The following is an 18,099-nucleotide window of genomic DNA, read 5'->3' as shown; positions in this document are numbered from 1 at the left end:
TCCTTTTTCCTGAGTCTTTCTCCTGTCTTATGTGAGTTTATGATGAACTTGCAGTAAAAGTCAAACTTTTGTAAATGTCAAAGAATTATGTATTTTGGAGGGATGTAAAAGATATTAAAATGTTTGCTTAATTGACATATAAAAGTTTGATTTTTGTCTTGAAAGAATTGAAAGAAGCTAATGAAGGGCATTTTAAAACTAACATAGTAAAAATACTTGGGATTTTGGTATGTCATAGATATTGCACTTTGTCCAAAATTTTGTTTTCTCATCCAAAATTTAGTATCTGAATAGGTTGTCAGTGTGCACTCTAATTGGGTTAAACAACAACAGAAGTTAATGGTGTTAATTTCTTTTGTTTTTGCCCTGTTAAATATTCTCTTGTTCTAGCTTTTAAATCTGTAAAAGGTGAAAAGAAATTTAGGACTTAAAAATTTCAAAGTGTAAGAACTTATGACAAAATACACACTAAATTCTTACATTGTAACATTGAAATTGTACACCGTTTAAATAACCTCCATTTGACAGAAATGTTATTTCCTTATACTGTGCTTCAAAGCACAAGCCTCTACCTAAGATACTGATAATCCCATCTCAGTGGATTCATTTGAAGGGAGGTGCAGCCAGTGGCGGAGAAGGCAATGGCACCTCACTCCAGTACTTTTGCCTAGAAAATCCCATGGACGGAGGAGCCTGGTAGGCTGCAGTCCATGGGGTCACTAGAGTCGGACACGACTGAGCGACTTCACTTTCACTTTTCACTTTGATGCATTGGAGAAGGAAATGGCAACCCACTCCAGTGTTATTGCCTGGAGAATCCCAGGGACGGGAAGCCTGGTGGGCTGCCGTCTATGGGTCGCACAGAGTTGGACACGACTGAAGCGACTTAGCAGCAGCAGCAGCAGCAGCCAGTGGGGCAGAATGTATCATGTGTCCTGTGTACTCTGCATCATTTAGACACCCATGAATTTTACAGACTGGCAGCACCTACTGTGTACCAATAGCATTCAAAGTATTTCATTTAAGCCTCTCTGCAGCCCATACAGTTAGTAGTAAAACCTCATTTTTTTAAACAAGGAAGCTGAAGTACAAAGAAATTAAATAATTTAAGGTCATATAACTAGCAGAATGCACAACTGGAATGTGAACTCAAATCTTTTTTGCCCCAAATTCATGTGTCTCTGCTACACCACAGGATCTCTGATACCTCTTGGCATTGAGGGCATGAAAACGTAAGAGTCAATTTTCTCTTTTTCATTAGGGTATGTTTGCTAGGGTAGTTAATACTAGTCACAACTACTGCAAGTCCTCTCTACCTCAGTTGGCTGTGTCTGGCTGGGAGGCTGCCTCCCACGTCATCTTTTCAGAATCCAGGCCCTGTCGCCTTGTGGCTCTGCCCACCTCGTAGCCCCAGAGTCCTCTCTTGTCAGCTGAAAGAGAATAAGTGGAAGATGCTTGAGGGAGGTTTTTTTGGAGGATGCAGATCCCTTCCATTCATATTCCATGGCCTCATCCAGATGTGTAGGAGGCTGGGCTCCTGGTAGCCACACAGCAGTGTACCAGGGTTCTGGGAGAGCTGATCAGTCCTGACCATGTGCTTTGGCACATGAGCTTGTTTCGCCTTCCCTTCCTGATGAGTTAGTCAAGTTAGGAATCTTAATTTATTTGAGTGAGTCGTTCAGATTTGGGGGTCTGGGTTCAAATCCCAGCTCTGCCATTCACCAGCTGCTTAACCGTGGACAAATTAGTTAACCTTGGTGAGCCAAGAACATCTGTCTGATGGTGGTATTGTGAGGATTAAGTTAACATATGTAAAATTCTCAGTAAAAATGTTGGGCATGCACACAGTTCTGTCCAAGTGCTGGTTATTATATCTGTGTGTCAGCTCTACTTTATTCTTCATTCACGACTCAGCTGTAAGTCTTCTGTCTTCTTTCTTCTCTGCTCCCACAAATCATTGCACTTGTTGCTCTGAATCGTAACGTGTGTGAGGGCATGCTGTCTGTCTGGCTCGAGCACTTGGCCTGAGGGCAGGAACTTGGCCCTGTGGACTTTGCCTGGATGTCCCCATAGCCAGCAGTGTCCCACACATTATAGACAGTCAGATATTTGCTGATGAGAAGGAAACCTCGTTAATCATAATACTAGAATATCAGAATATAGAATTTGATTTCCTGAGCACACTGGAAACCAAGGAGTTCATATATTAGCTTTGGCTTTTTCATTTCAGTTATGTGGGCAATACTAGATTTCAGTGACATGTCATTCCCTACTGGCATGTCTCTATGAGTCAGTCCACCTCAGGGATCAGCAGCCCTTTTGCCACGATTCTGATTGTGTTTCGTATGTTGGTTGAAAAACTCCCCCTGTACAAAGGTGAGGATAGGAATGTGATAATCCTGTGTCTTCGTTTATGAGATATTCTGAGCATTAATCCTTCCTTCATCCCTCCTTCCCTGCCTTTCATTCCCTCCTCTCTAAGCATTACCATTCCTTTAGGAAAACAGTGTCATATACCTTACGTGACACTTAAAGTTTGTGTATATCTTTGGCTCACAGATAAAATAGTTTTGCCTATTTGTATTTTTAATTTATATACGTTATAGACCTTTTTAGCTTTTTTACTCTATTTTTAAAACTTTTTTACTTTAATATAAATTTAATCCTACAGAGAAGTTTTTATTTTGTTTATTTATTTTTTGTATCACTCTTATTTAATCATCAAAACAAAATCTTAGTAGCTCCATCATGAACGATAAGGACAGTCCTTAGAGCTTTGGCTTTAGTAGGCTACAGAACTTTGCATCTGTGATTTCACCTAAATATGCACATTCTGGCCCCCAAACCAAGAATGTAAAAGAGATTTCCAAGTAAAACTCACCATAGGTGCATTTTTGCCTACCTCTAGCTATATGAACTTCAGAGTCAGAAGAAATTAAGTAACAATCTTTGGAATCTATACAGAGGCAAGGAGTTTCTGGCCTGCCAGAACACTACCTTGTTATATCCTGTCTTAAGTATTGTCTTCAAGAAAAGCAAGGACTCAAAAGTCCAAAAAGTACAAACTAATTAAGGCCTCATCTTTGGCTGTGGATGCAAGCCCCATTCTCTTACTAAAGAAAATGCAAAAGGAAACAAAGTAATTAATGAAACAAAAGTGCTCTTTGGGAGCAAACTGTAAATAATACTTTGTATTATTGTGTATTCTTTAATAAGATTTTGCACCTGACCTGCAGTCTCTAAACTTTAATGACATCATACAGATAGTTGATATAGACATGCAAGTCAGTACAAACAGAGAAAAAGCAACTTAACATTGAAGAATATGTTTGCTATAACAAAGATCAACATACTTAATCCTACAGAGAAGTTTTTTTAAATGATACAAGAAAACAATCATAACCTCTGCTCAAATTCTGCTCTCTCTCAAAGTAAAAAGATGTGTCTACATATGTATGTACTTATATTGTGTGTATTTACATTGTTAATTTGAACTCTCTGAGAGTAAATTGTACACATCATGACGTTTTACCCCTAAATGCTGCAGTGTGTATTTCCTATGAACAAGTCACAGAAATATATACCACCTAATTCTCAAAATCAGGAAATTGAACACCAATACAATAATATTTTGTGATCTACCATTCTGATTCAAATTTCACTGATTTTTTTTTTTACTGACTCCTTTATGGATTTTTGTTTTCCTGCTCTAAGATGAAGTCCAGGATTCCATCTCATGTTTAGTTTTTATGTCCCTTCGGTTGCTTGTAATTGGCCATTGCTCCTCAGCCTTTCTTTACTTTTCATGATACTGATATTTGAAAGAGCATAGGCAGTTATTTTGTGGACTGTCCCTCAAATTGGGTTTTTCTGATATTTCCACATGATTAGATAGGTCAAGAAGCAACAGTTAGAACTGAACATGGGACAACAGACAGGTTCCAAACTGGGAAAAAAGTCTGTCAAGACTGTATATTGTCACCCTGCTTATTTAAATTCTATGCAGAGTACATCATGCAAAGTGCCGGGCTGGATGAAGCACAAGCTGGAATGAAGATTGCTGGGAGAAATATCAATAACCTCAGATATGCAGATGACACCACCCTTATGACAGAAAGTGAAGAGGAACTGAAGAGCCTCTTGATGAAAGTAAAAGAGGAGAGTGAAAAAGTTGGCTTAGAACTCAGCATTCAAAAAACTAAGATCATGGCATCCAGTCCCATCACTTCATGGCAAATAGGTGGGGAAACAATGGAAAAAGTAGCAGGTTTTATTTTCTTGGACTCCAAAATCACTACAAATGATGACTGCAGTCATGAAATTAAAAGACACTTGCTCCTTGGAAGAAGAATTATAACCAAGCTAGACAGCATATTAAAAATCAGAGACGTCGCTTTGCTGACAAAGGTCCATCTAGTCAATGCTATGGCTTTTCCAGTAGTAATGTATGGATGTAAGAGTTGGACTATAAAGAAAGCTGAGCATGGAAGAATTGATGCTTTTGAACTGTGCTGTTAGAGAAGACTCTTGAGAGTCCCTTGGACTGCAAGGAGATCCAACAAGTCCATCCTAAAGGAAATCAGTCCTGAACATTTGTTGGAAGGACTGATGCTGAAGCTCCAATACTTTGGCGACCTGATGCACAGAACTGACTCATTGGAAAAGATCCTGATTCTGGGAAAGATTGTAGGCAGGAGGAGAAGGGGATGGCAGAGGATGAGATGGTTATGGCATCACTGACTCAATGGACATGAGTTTGAGCAAGCTCCAGGAGTTGGTGATGGACAGGGAGGCATGGTGTGCTGCAGTCCATGCGGCTGCAGAGTCGGACACGACTGAGAGACTCAGTTGAACTGAAGATACCGTTTGTGTGGGTTTTTAATGTCAGTTTAATGTAGTTTTTAAGCTCTCTCCATTTGCTAGGCCTGTATGCAATCTGTGGACTGTGCCTGCTGCTTGGAGCTCTTTGATCCAAATGAATAGGTGGGGCTTCCAGGAAGGCAGCAGTGCAGACTTCCCTTGGCATGAATAGCAGATCCTGACAGGACTGTAGGACATGGAAGTCAGCTTTCCCCTTTGGCTCATGCACCTTGGGTTGCCACCTGTTTATGATAGTGGCCTCAAAAGTTTGCTTCTTCAAGGGTTTCTTCCAGGGAACTACTATGTTTGTGGAAGAGACAGCAGGAGAGGGAGTTGATCTTTCTGATTTTTCCTTCTTTAATGCACTTAGTAAACATTAGATAAAGCCCCCTCCTTTACTCCTTTGAGCTTACCTTCTAGCATTTTGAAAACCAAAAAGAAGGCATTTGGATGGAAAACTATTCTCACTATGACAGATGCAGATGTTTAAAATGAAGGTTAAGATAAATAGGTTGACAACACTTTCAACTGTTTAGTGAAACCACCTCATGGAAAATTATGTTCTGCCTCTTCACCTAAATATAGCAATTTTCATTTCTCTCTGGCCTCCTCTGAACCTCACCAACATTGAATATAATTTTTGCATCATTATCTCCATAGTGCATAAATAATCTTGCATTCCCCTTTCCTCTGATGAAAATTATTTTGTGTATACTTCCCCATATTTCATAACCTGCATATTTATCACTGTTAATGACTGTAGTAAATTCTATCAAGCTGATCTACTTGATAATGTATGCATTTCTCTGTTGTTGTAAATTTGGCTTGTTTCTAGTTTTTCACTAATATTAGGAAAGAAAACTTTTTAAAGGAAGTCTATAGCATCTTGTATTAAGGCAGTTTTGACACATTGCTTCATCTCAAATGGTTCCTTCTAACAGAAAAAGAAAGGATTGTTGTGGAGAAAACAAACTGTCTTTTTTAGGGAAACTTATTTACTTTGCTTATGTTTTGAGCCTCCATTTATAACAGAAAGATAATTAGTAGAGAAGGACCTGATATATTTAGAGCTTTGTCAATTGAATACCTTGTATATATTGTTGGGAAACAGGAGAGTAATGGATGATGTGCCTAAGACATAAGCATAAGGCTGCAGTGTGATAGATCCCAGCTGCATCAGCCTTGCAGTAATTCACTGACCTTGATGTAACTGGACAGTCCTCCAGTTCTTCTGCACTTTACTATTGAAAGCTGCTGGAGAAATTCAGAACCCTCTGGCAAGAGGCAGTCCCTATGTCTCACCACACTCAGCCTCTTCTGAGCATCTATGGAGACAGGTTCAAGTCTTAGTTGAGCTCTTCCTTTCCCTTCTCAATACTCAGGTGCTGGAAGGTACTTGCCAGAGGTGAGGTGGAGCCCTTTGATCAGCTGGTGTTTGCAGGGACTGTTTCTAAAGAGAGCACAAATTTCAGAATTTGTTATTTACTAACATGGAGCCTGGGAGGGCAGAGTAACCGAGACAGTTTGCTTGTTCAGTAGGTTTTGTCAGTGCCTGCAAAGATCCCGGGATGGTTATTTTCTCTGTATTAGTTCTGTGTCTTCATGTATCACATGAAGATTTTTCTCCTTCTGCAGAATTCTTTCTTTCTTTTACTCTATGAGGACAGGACTTTGTATATCTGGTTTATTGCTCTATCTTCTGTTGCCTTATAAGGAGGTTGAAGCATAAAGAAATGCTCAGTAAATACTCATTGGATGATTTTATTTACTTGATTTTGTACAGGAAGCTCATTATGATGTGGGCAGCTGCTCCTCAGTTGTTTAGATGGGGTCTGGGAGATTACTGTAGAAATAAGTAGCAGCTGGATAAAGCTGTCAGAGAGTCATAGAGCACAGAGGAGGGTGCATGGGCTTCACAGCCAGGCCAGATAGATTCTCATCCCAACTTTTCTCTTCTCTCGCTGTCTTGGTTGGCTTCTTTATGGCCTCTGAACCTCAACATTCTCGCCTGAAAAATGGGTAAAACTACTTTACTCAGAGGTTATATAAAATTCATTACTCAGAGTAGACAAGCTAAAATGTTACCCTCTTTCTTCTTCTTCTGCAAAAAGAGCAAAGATAGAAAGCTGGGAGGGGCCCAGATAATGTTTCCAAGTGTTGTCAGGAACAAATCTCTGATTCTGTTCCATCATCAAAAATGTACCCCATATTGCCTCCATTTCTATACCAGCAGCAAATGCCATGAGTACTTCCAATGATATGTATGTACCTTTGGGTTCCACTTTGAACCTCTTTATTAGTAACTGTGTTCTTTGCTCCTACAGGATTTATGAACGTGTGATAGACCCTCCTGAGACCAACCTTCCCCCTGGAAGCAATTTATGGCTTGGTCAGCGCAACCAAAAGCATGGTTTATTCAAAGTAAGCACTACCTTCTACTTTTTGCAACATGCTATTCTATGTGCTTGATGTGAATGCGCTCACTTAATTGTCACAGCAATTCTATGATGTGGGTATTTTGAGATTAGAGACTTCAGTGACTTGCTCAAGGTCACACGCTTCACTCTACTGTCAGCTATGGATGATCCAGAATGTAAATAATCCTCAAACTGTTTCTTATTGCTCTACTTCTGGGAGAGTTAAGGTAATCTTCAAGTTCCTTTTCATTCTCAGAATCTTTATTAATTCAGTTTTTGGGTAGATGTCTAGTTTAGATAAACAATAAGAAATGAATCAACTTCCATCAGTTTTGGTTTTCCTGTCTATAAAGAGTGTAATACAATAACTGCATTATTGTGTTTCATAGAAGCATCAGGACTCAGTGATAAAGTGAATTGAAAAAGTTAAAAAACATCATGAAATTTTAAGATAGTCTTGTACTTCAATAGAATGGCAGAATTTTGCTTCTGGCCATATGGTAGACTAGATATTTGTGAAATCCTTTTGCTTCAGAATGCCTATAAATGTTGGATAAAATAGAACAAAAGTCTTTTAAGATTTGTCATTGCACTTACAAGAAGGGAGATCCTTAGAGGCTAAATATATGAAGGGAAGTGAAAACCAAAGGGATGTCTGCCAATACCAAAGAGTTAGATATTTAAGTTTATTACCTTTTTCTTTTAATCTACTTATCTATTCCAACTTCATTGAGATGTCAGTGACATACAACATTATGTATAAGGTGTACATCAGTTTGACACATGTAATATATTGCAAAATGATTTCCACCATAATGTTGTCTGACACTTCCATCACATTACATAATTACCATTTCTTTTTTCATGGTGAGAACATTTAAGATTACTTTCAGCAGCTTTCAAGTTTATAGTACAGTATTATTTGCTGTGATCACTATGCTGTAATTAGATCCCCAGAACTATTATAAGTGGAAGGTATCCTTTGACCAACATCTGCCCATTCCCCCCACTTCCCCTAAACCCTGGCAACTGTCATTCTACTCTCTGTGTCTATGAATCAGGTTTTTAGAGTCCACACATAAGTGATATCATGCATTATTTGTACTTCTCTATCTGACCTGTTTCACTTTGCATAATGCCCTCAAGGTCCATCCATGTTGTTGCAAATGGCAGGATATTTTTTCTCATGATTGAATAATATTGTACTCTGTATGTGTACTCATACACATACACACCATATCATCTTCTTAAAATTTTTTTGTTGGGGGTATAAATGTATGTTTTTCTTGGAGAAATGTCTATTCAGTTTCTCTGCCCATTTTAAAGTCAGACTTTCTCTTGCTATTGTGTTGTATGAGTTCTTTGTATATTTCAGATATTAACCACTTATCAGCTTTGTGATTTGCAAATATTAGTTGTCCATATATGCAAGGATTGACTTTTGGGTTCCCAATTATGTTTCGTTGGATTATGTGTCTATTTTTGCTAAATCATACCGTTTTGATTACTATAGCTTTGTAGTACAAGTTGAAATCAGAAAGTACGGTGCCTCCAACTTTGTTCTTCTTTCTCAGGATTACCTTGTCTATTTGGGGGTCTTACAATGCCTATTTGGCTTTGACAAATTTGGGGATTTTTTTCAGTATCTGTGAAAAATGCCTTTTGGATTTACATAGGGATTGCATTGAATCTACAGATGACTTTGGGTAGTGAGGGATTTTAACAGTGGTAATTATTCTGATCCATGGATATGGGATATGTTTCCATTCATGTGTGTCTTTTTCAGGTTTTTAATCAGTCTTGTAGTTTTCAGTGTACAGATCTTTCATATCCTTAAATTCATTCCTAAGTATTTTATTAGTTTTGATGCTATTGTTAATGAGGTTTTATTTCTTTTTTGGGTATTTTGTTGTCAGTGTATAGAAATGCAGCTGATTTTTATATTTTGGTTGTGTACCCTACAATTTTACAGACTTTCATTGATTTGTTCTAAAAGTTTTTTGGTGGAGTTTTGGAGTTTTCTGTGTATAAGATTATATCTACAAACAGTTACATTTTACTTCTTCATTTCCAATTTGGAAACCTTTTGTTCCTATTTTTTTTTTTTTTTGCCTGATTGCTGTATGTAGGGCTTCAAATATTATGTTGAATAGGAATGGTGAGAATGGACACCAAGTATTTATGCCTGATCTTTGAATAAGAGTGTTCAATCATTGACTGTTTAGTATGATGTTGACCATGACCTTTATTACATTGGACTATGTTCTTTCTATGCCCAATTTGGGTGTTTCTATCATGAAAGGATACTGCATTTTGTCAGATGTTTTTTCTACATCTATTGATAGGATCATATGATTTTTATCTTTCATTCTGTTAATGTGGTATATCACAATTATTGATTTGCATGACTTGAAGAATCCTTGCATCCCAGGGATCAATCTCACTTGACCTTGGTGCATGTTCTTTTAATGTACTCTTAAATTTGATTTGCTAATATTTTAAGAATTTTGGCATCTATTTTTTTTTCCAATCTAGTCTTTTTAAAAAATTAATTTATTTATTTAACTGGAGGCTAATTAATTTACAATGAAAAGAAAGTGAAAGTGAAGTCTCTCAGTCATGTCCAACTCTTTGCGACCCCATGGACTATAGCCTACCAGGCTCCTCTGTCAATGGGATTTCCCAGGCAATAGTACTGGAGTGGATTGCCATTTCCTTCTCCAGGGGATCTTCCCAACCCAGGGATTGAACCCAGGTCTCCTGCATTGTAGACAGACGCTTTACCATCTGGCCACCAGGCAAGTCCTAATATAGTAGTAGTTTTTGCCATACATTGACATGAAACAGCCATGGGTGTACATATGTCCCCCATCCTGAACCCCCCTCCCACCTTCTTCTGCATCACATCCCTCAGAGGCATCTCAGTGCACTGGCCCTGAGCACCCTGTCTCATACATTGAACCTGGACTGGCGATCTATTTCAATATATGGTAATATACATGTTTCAATGCTATTCTCTCAAATCATCCCACCCTTGCCTTCTTCCACAGAGTCCAAAATCTGTTCTTTACATCTGTGTCTCTTTTGCTGTCTCACCTATATGGTCATTATTACCATCTTTCTAAATTCCATATATATATGTTAATATACTGTATTGCTGTTTCTCTTTCTGACTTACTTCACTCTGTATAATAGGCTCCAGTTTCATCCACCTCATTAGAACTTATTCAAATGCATTCTTTTTAATAGCTGAGTAATATTCCATTGTGTATATGTACCACAGCTTTCTTATCCATTCACCTGCTGATGGACATCTAGGTTGCTTCCATGTCCTAGCTATTGTAAACAGTGCTGCAATGAATATTGGGGTATATGTGTCTCTTTCAATTCTGGTTTCCTCAGTGTGTATGCCCAGCAGTAGGATTTCTGGGTCATATGGGAATTCTATTTCCAGTTTTTTTAAGGAATCTCCACACTGTTTTCCATAGTGGCTGGACTAGTTTGCATTCCCACCAACAGTGTAAGAGGGTTCCGTTTTCTTCACACCCTCTCCAGCATTTATTGTTTGTAGACTTTTTTGATAGCAGCCATTCTGAATGACGTGAGATGGTACCTCATTGTGGTTTTGATTTGCATTTCTCTGATAATGAGTGATGTTGAGGATCTTTTCATGTATTTGTTAGCCATCTGTATGTCTTCTTTGGAGAAATGTCTATTTAGTTCTTTGGCCCATTTTTTGAGTCTTTTATTTTTCTGGAATTGAGCTGCTTGTATATTTTTGAGATTAATTCTTCGTTGCTTCATTTGCTATTGTTTTCTCCCATTCTGAAGACTGTCTTTTCACCTTGTTATAGTTTCCTTCATTGTGCAGAAGCTTTTAAGTTTAATTATGTCCTATTTGTTTAGTTTTGTTTTTATTTCCACTACTATGGGAGGTGGGTCATAGAGGATCCTGCTGTGATTTGTGTCAGAGAGTGTTTTGCCTATGTTTTTCTTTTAGGAGTTTTATAGTTTCTGGTCTTACATTTAGATGATTAATCCATTTTGAGTTTATTTTGTGTATGGTGGTAGAAAGTGTTCTAGTTTCATTTTTTTACATGATGTGGTTGACCAGTTTTTCCAGCACAACTTGTTAAAGAGATTGTCTTTTCTCCATTGTATATTCTTGCCTCCTTTGTCAAAAATAAGGTGTCCATAAGTCAGGCAGATTGATTCCTCCAGTTCCATTCTTCTTTCTCAAGATTGCTTTGGCTATTTGAAGTTTTTTGTATTTCCATACAAATTGTGAAATTATTTGTTCTAGTTTTGTGAAAAATATCATTGGTAGCTTGATAGGGATTGCATTGAATCTGCAGATTGCTTTGGGTAGTATACTGATATTCACTATATTGATTCTTCTGATACATGAACATGGTATATTTCTCCATCTATTTGTGTCATCTTTGATTTCTTTCAAAAGTGTTTTATAATTTTCTATATATAGGTCTTTTGTTTCTTTAGGTAGATTTATTCCTAAGTATTTTATTCTTTTTGTCACAATGGTGAATGGAATTGTTTCCTTGATTTCTCTTTCTGTTTTCTCATTTTTAGTGTATAGGAATGCACGGGATTTCTACATGTTAATTTTATATCCTGCAACTTGACTATATTCATTGATTAGCACTAGTGATTTTCTGGTGGTGTCTTTAGGGTTTTCTATATAGAGGATCATGTCATTTGCAAACAGTGAGAATTTTACTTCTTTTCCAATCTGGATTTCTTTTATTTCTTTTTCTTTTCTGATTGCTGTGTTTAAAACTTCCAAAACTATGTTGAATAGTAGTGGTGAGAGTGGGCACCCTTGTCTCATTCCTGACTTTAGGTGAAATGCTTTCGGTTTTTCACCATTGAGGATAAAGTTTGCTGTGGGTTTATAATATACAGCTTTTATTATGTTGAGATATGTTCCTTCTATGCCTGCTTTCTGGAGGGCTTTTTTTTTTTTATCATAAATGGATGTTGAAATTTGATGTTGAATGTCAAAGGCTTTCTCTGCATCTATTGAGATAATCATATGGTTTTTATCTTTCAATTTGTTAATGTGGTGTATCACATTGATTTGCAAATATTGAAGAACCCCTGCTTCCCTGGGATAAAACCCACTTGGTCATGATGTATGATCTTTTTAACATGTTGTTGGATTCTGTTTGCTAGAATTTTGTTAAAGATTTTTGTTAAGGATGTTCATCAGTGCTATTGGCCTGTAGTTTTCTTTTTTTGTGGCATCTTTGTCTGGTTTTGGTAGTAGGGTGATGATGGCCTCATAGAATGAGTTTGGCAGTTTACCTTCCTCTGCAATTTTCTGGAAGAGTTTGAGTAGAATAGTTGTTAGCTCTTCCCTAAATTTTTGGTAGAATTCACCTGTGAAGCCATCTGGTCTTGGGCTTTTGTTTGTTGGAAGATTTCTGATTACAGTTTCGATTTCTGTGCTTGTGATGGGTCTGTTAAGATTTTTCTGTTTCTTCCTGGTTCAGTTTTGGAAGGTTATACTTTTCTTAGAATTTGTCCATTTCTTCCAAGTTGTCCATTTTATTGGCATATAGTCACTGATTGTAGTCTCCTATGATCCTTTGTATTTCTGTGTTGTCTGTTGTGATTTCTCCATTTTCATTTCTAATTTTGTTGATTTTATTCTTCTCCCTTTTTTTCTTGATGAGTCTGGCTAATGGTTTGTCTATTTTATTTATCTTCTCAAAGAACCAGCTTTTAGCTTTGTTGATTTTGGCTCTGGTCTCCTTTGTTTCTTTTTCATTTATTTCTGCCCAAATTTTTATAATTTCTTTCTTTCTGCTAACCCTGGGGTTCTTCATTTCTTCTTTTTCTAGTTGCTTTGGGTGTAAAGTTAGGTTATTTATTTGATTTTTCTCTTCTTTCTTGAGGTAAGCTTGTATTGCTATGAACCTTCCCCTCAGCACTGCTTTTACTGAATTCCCTAGATTTTGGGTTGTTATATTTTCATTTTCATTCGTTTCTATGCATATATTGATTTCTTTTTTGATTTCTTCTGTGATTTGTTGGTTATTCAGAAGCATGTGGTTTAGCTTCCATATGTTTGTATTTTTAATAGTTTTTTCCCTGTAGTTGACATCTAATCTTAACACATTGTGGTCAGAAGAGAGGCTGGAAATGATTTCAATTTTTTTTTTTTTGAATTTACAAAGGCTAGATTTATGACCCAGGATGTGATTTATCCTGGAGAGTGTTCGGTGTGTGCTTGATGAAAAGGTGAAATTCATTTTTTGGGGGGTGAAATGTCCTATAGATATCAATTAGGTCTAACTGGTCCATTGTATTAAATAAAGTTTGTGTTTCCTTGCTAATTTTCTGTTTAGTTGATCTATCCATAGGTGTGAGTGGGGTATTAAAGTCTCCCACTATTATTGTGTTACTGTTTATTTCCCCTTTCATACTTGTTAGCATTTGCCTTACATATTGTGGTGCTCCTGTGTTGGGTGCATATATAGTTATAATTGTTATATCTTCTTCTTGGATTGATCCTTTGATCATTATGTAGTGTCCTTCTTTGTCTCTTTTCATGGCCTTTATTTCAAAGTCTATTTTATCTGATATGAGTATTGCTACTCCTGCTTTCTTTGGTCTCTCTTTGTGAAATATCTTTTTCCAGCCCTTCACTTTCAGTCTATATGTGTCCTTTATTTTGAGGTGGGTCTCTGGTAGACAGTATATATAGGGGTCTTGTTTTTGTATCCATTCAGCCAGTCTTTGTATTTCGGTTGGGGCATTCAATCCATTTACATTTAGGGTAATTATTGATAAGTATGATCCCATTGCCATTTACTTTGTTGTTTTGAGTTCGAGTTTATAAACCTTTTCTGTGTTTCCTGTCTAGAAAAGATCCTTTAGCATTTGTTGAAAAGCTTGTTTGGTGGTGCTGAATTCTCTCAGCTTTTGCTTGTCTATAATGCTTTTGATCCCCTTCATATTTGAATGAGATCCTTGCTGGGTATAGAAATCTGGGTTGTAGATTTTTCTCTTTCATCACTTTAAGTATGTTCTGCCATTCCCACCTGGCCTGAAGAGTTTCTATTGAAAGATCAGCTGTTATCCTTATGGGAATCCCTTTGTGTGTTATTTGTTGTTTTTCCCTTGCTGCTTTTAATATCTGTTCCTTGTGTTTGATCTTTGTTAATTTGATTAAAATGTGTCTTGGGGTGTTTCGCCTTGGGTTTATCCTGTTTGGGACTCTCGGGGTTTCTTGGACTTGGGTGGCTCTTTCCTTCCCCATTTTAGGGAAGTTTTCAACTATTATCTCTTCAAGTTTTTTCTCATGACCTTTCTTTTTGTCTTCTTCTTCTGGGACTCCTATGATTCAAATGCTGGGGTGTTTAACATTGTCCCAGAGGTCTCTGAGGTTGTCCTCATTTCTTTTAATTCTTTTCTTCCTTTTTCCACTCTACTTCATTTATTTCCACCATTCTATTTTCCACCTCAATTATCCTCTCTTCTGCCTCAGTTATTCTACTATTGGTTCCCTCCAGAGTGCTTTTGATCTCAGTTATTGCATTATTCATTATTGATTGACTCTTTTTTAATTCTTCTAGGTCCTTGTTAACCATTTCTTGCATCTTCTCAATCCTTGTCTCTAATCTATTTATCTGTAACTCCATTTTGTTTTCAAGATTTTGGATCATCTTTACTATCATTATTCTGAATTCTTTTTCAGGTAGACTCCCTATCTCCTCCTTTTTTGTTTGGTTTGGTGGGCATTTATCATGTTCCTTTACCTACTGAATATTTCTCTGCCTTTTAAGTTTGTTTAGATTGCTCTGTTTGGGGTGGCCTTTCTGTATGCAGGAAGTCTGTGGTTCCTCTTTATTGTGGAGGTTGCTCCCTGTGGGTGGGGTTGAACTAGGGGCTTGTCAAGATTTCCTTTGTTAGGGAAGCTTGCATTGGTGTTCTTGTGGATGGAGCCAGATCTTTTCTCTCTGGAGCAGAGTGAAGTGTCCAGTAGTGAGTTTTGAGGTGTCTATGGGTTTGGTGTGATGTTGGGCAGCCTGTATTTTAATGCTCAGGGCTATGTTCCTGCGTTGCTGGAGAATTAGCATGGTATGTCTTGCTCTGGAACTCATTGGCTCTTGGGTGGAGCTTGGTTTCAACGTAGGCATGGAGGATTTTGGATGAGCTCTTGTCAATTAATGCTTCCTGGAGTGAGGAGTTCTCTGGTGTGCTCAAGTTTGGATTTAAGCCTCCTACCTCTGGCTTTCAGTCTTACTCTTACAGTAGCCTCAAGACTTCATTCATAGAGCACTGATGATAAATCATCTAGGTTAATGGTGAAAAGATTCTCCACACTGAGGGACACCCAGAGAGGTTCACAGAGTTACATGGAGAAGAGAAGAGGGAGGCAGGAGATAGAGCTGACCAGGAGAAGAAGAGGGGAAATCAGAAGGGGAGAGAGCAGTCTAGCCAGTAATCAATTCCCTATGTGCTGTCCACAGTCTGGAACACCCAGAGAGGTTCACAGAATTACATAGAGAAGAGAAGAGAAGGGAGATAGAGGTGACTAGGAGGGGAAGAGGGGAAGTCAAAAGGGGAGAGACCAATCTAACCAGTAAGCAGTTCTCTTCTGAAACAGTGTCAGATTTTATGTTTCTGGGCTCCAAAATCACTGCAGATGGTGACTGCAGCCATGAAATTAAAAGATGCTTACTCTTTGGAAGGAAAGTTATGACCAACCTAGATAGCATATTAAAAAGCAGAGACATTACTTTGCCAACAAAGGTTTGTCTAGTCAAGGCTATGGTTTTTCCTGTGGTCATGAATGGATGTGAGAGTTGGACTGTGAAGAAGGCTGAGCATCGAAGAATTGATGCTTTTAAACTGTGGTGTTGGAGAAGGCTCTTGAGAGTCCCTTGGACTGCAAGGAGATCCAACCAGTCCATTCTGAAGGAGATCAGCCCTGGGATTTCTTTGGAAGGAATGATGCTAAAGCTGAAACTCCAATACTTTGGCCACCTCATGTGAAGAGTTGACTCATTGGAAAAGACTCTGATGCTGGGAGGGATTGGGGGCAGGAGGAGAAGGGGACGACAGAGGATGAGATGGCTGGATGGCATCACTGACTCGATGGACATGAGTCTGAGTGAACTCCAGGAGTTGGTGATGGACAGGGAGGCCTGGTGTGCTGCGATTCATGGGGTTGCAAAGAGTTGGACACAATCAAGCGACTGAACTGAATGATTCCATTACCATTTACTTTGTTGTTTCAGGTTCATTTTTTAAATAAACCTTTCTGTGTTTCCTGTCTAGAGAAGATCCTTTAGTATTTGTTGAAGAGCTAGTTTGGTGGTGTTGAATTCTCTCAGCTTTTGCTTGTCTGTAAAGCTTTTGATTTCTCCTTCATATCTGCATGAGATCCTTGTTGGGTAGAGTAATCTTGGCTGTAGATTTTTCTCTTTCATCACTTTAACTATGTCCAGTCATTTCTCTTTTGGCCTGAAGAGTTTCTATTGATAGATCAGCTGTTATCCATATGGAGATCCCCTTGTGTGTTATTTGTTGCTTTTCCCTTGCTGCTTTTAATATTTTCTATTTGTGTTTGATCTTTGTTAGTTTGATTAATATGTGACTTGGGGTGTTTTGCCTTGGGTTTATCCTGTTTGGGCCTCTCTGGGTTTCTTAGGGCTGGGTAGATATTCCCTTCCTCATTTTAGGGAAGTTTTCAACTATTATCTCTTCAAGTATTTTCTCATGCCCTTTCTTTTTGTCTTCTTCCTCTGGGACACCTATGATTCAAATGTTGGGGCATTTAACATTTTCCCAGAGGTCTCTGAAGTTGTCCTCATTTCTTTCTTTCTTCCTCTCTGATTCATTTATTTCCACCATTCTATCTTCCACCTCACTTATCCTCTCTCCTGCCTTAGTTACTCTACTGTTGGTTCCCTCCAGAGTGCTTTTAATCTCAGTTATAAGTGTTCATTATTGATCAATTCTTCTTTATTTCTTCGAGGTCCTTGTTAAGCCTTTCTTGCATCTTCTCAGTACTTGCCTCTAGTCTATTTATCTGTAACTCCATTTGTTTTCAAGATTTTGGATCATTTTTACTATCATTATTCTGAAAACTTTTTCATGTAGAGCCCCTATCTCCTCTTTTGTTGGTTTTGTGGGTTTTTATCATGTTCCTTCACCTGTTGAATATTTCTCTGCCTTTTCATTTTGTTCAGCTTGCTGTGTTTGGGATGCCCTTTCTGTAGGCTGGATGTTCATGATTCCTCTTAATTGTGGAGTCTGCTCCCTGTGGGTGGGGTTGGACCAGTGGCTTGCCAAGGTTTCCTGGCTGGGGGAACTTGCATCTGTGTTCTGGTGGGTAGAGCTGGATCTGTTCTCTCTGGAGTGCAACGAAGTGTCCAGTAGTGAGTTTTTTGGGTGTTTATGGGTTTGGCATGGCTTTGGGCACCTCCTATCTTTTAATGTTTGGGGTTGTGTTCCTGTTTTGCTGGAGAATTAGTGTAATGTGTCTTGAACTGGGACTTGTTGCTCTTGGGTGGAGCTTGGTTTTAGTGCAGGTATGGAGACTTTTGGGTGAGCTCTTGCCTATTAGTGTTCCCTGGAGTCACGAGTTCTCTGATGTCCTAAAGTTCTGGAGTTAAGCCTTCTGCCTCTGGCTTTCAGTCCTCAAGACTTCTCCATCCATAAAGCACAAAAGATAAAACCCCTAGGTTAATGGTGAAACAATTATCCACAGCCAGAAATACCCAGAGAGATTCACAGAGTTATGTAGAATAGAGAAGGAGGAAGGGGGATATAGAGATGACCAGGAAGA

At 38.2% G+C, this 18,099-nt stretch overlaps 1 protein-coding gene across 7 annotated transcripts in view; it reads left to right on the top strand.

The window, feature by feature from the left end:
- Window positions 1-18,099, top strand: part of NELL1 (neural EGFL like 1) — a 1,046,196-nt gene that overhangs the window by 227,977 nt on the left and 800,120 nt on the right. For all 7 annotated transcript variants that reach the window (XM_044943466.2, XM_044943468.2, XM_025286290.3 and 4 more), the window contains one exon: window positions 7,185-7,281. In XM_044943466.2, the coding sequence (XP_044799401.2) occupies window positions 7,185-7,281 (97 nt within the window). The remainder of the gene's footprint in view (window positions 1-7,184; window positions 7,282-18,099) is intronic.

This window comes from Bubalus bubalis, chromosome 5 (genome assembly GCF_019923935.1).
Source record: "Bubalus bubalis isolate 160015118507 breed Murrah chromosome 5, NDDB_SH_1, whole genome shotgun sequence".
Taxonomy (NCBI): domain Eukaryota; kingdom Metazoa; phylum Chordata; class Mammalia; order Artiodactyla; family Bovidae; genus Bubalus; species Bubalus bubalis.
This window is presented reverse-complemented; position numbering and strand designations above follow the sequence as displayed.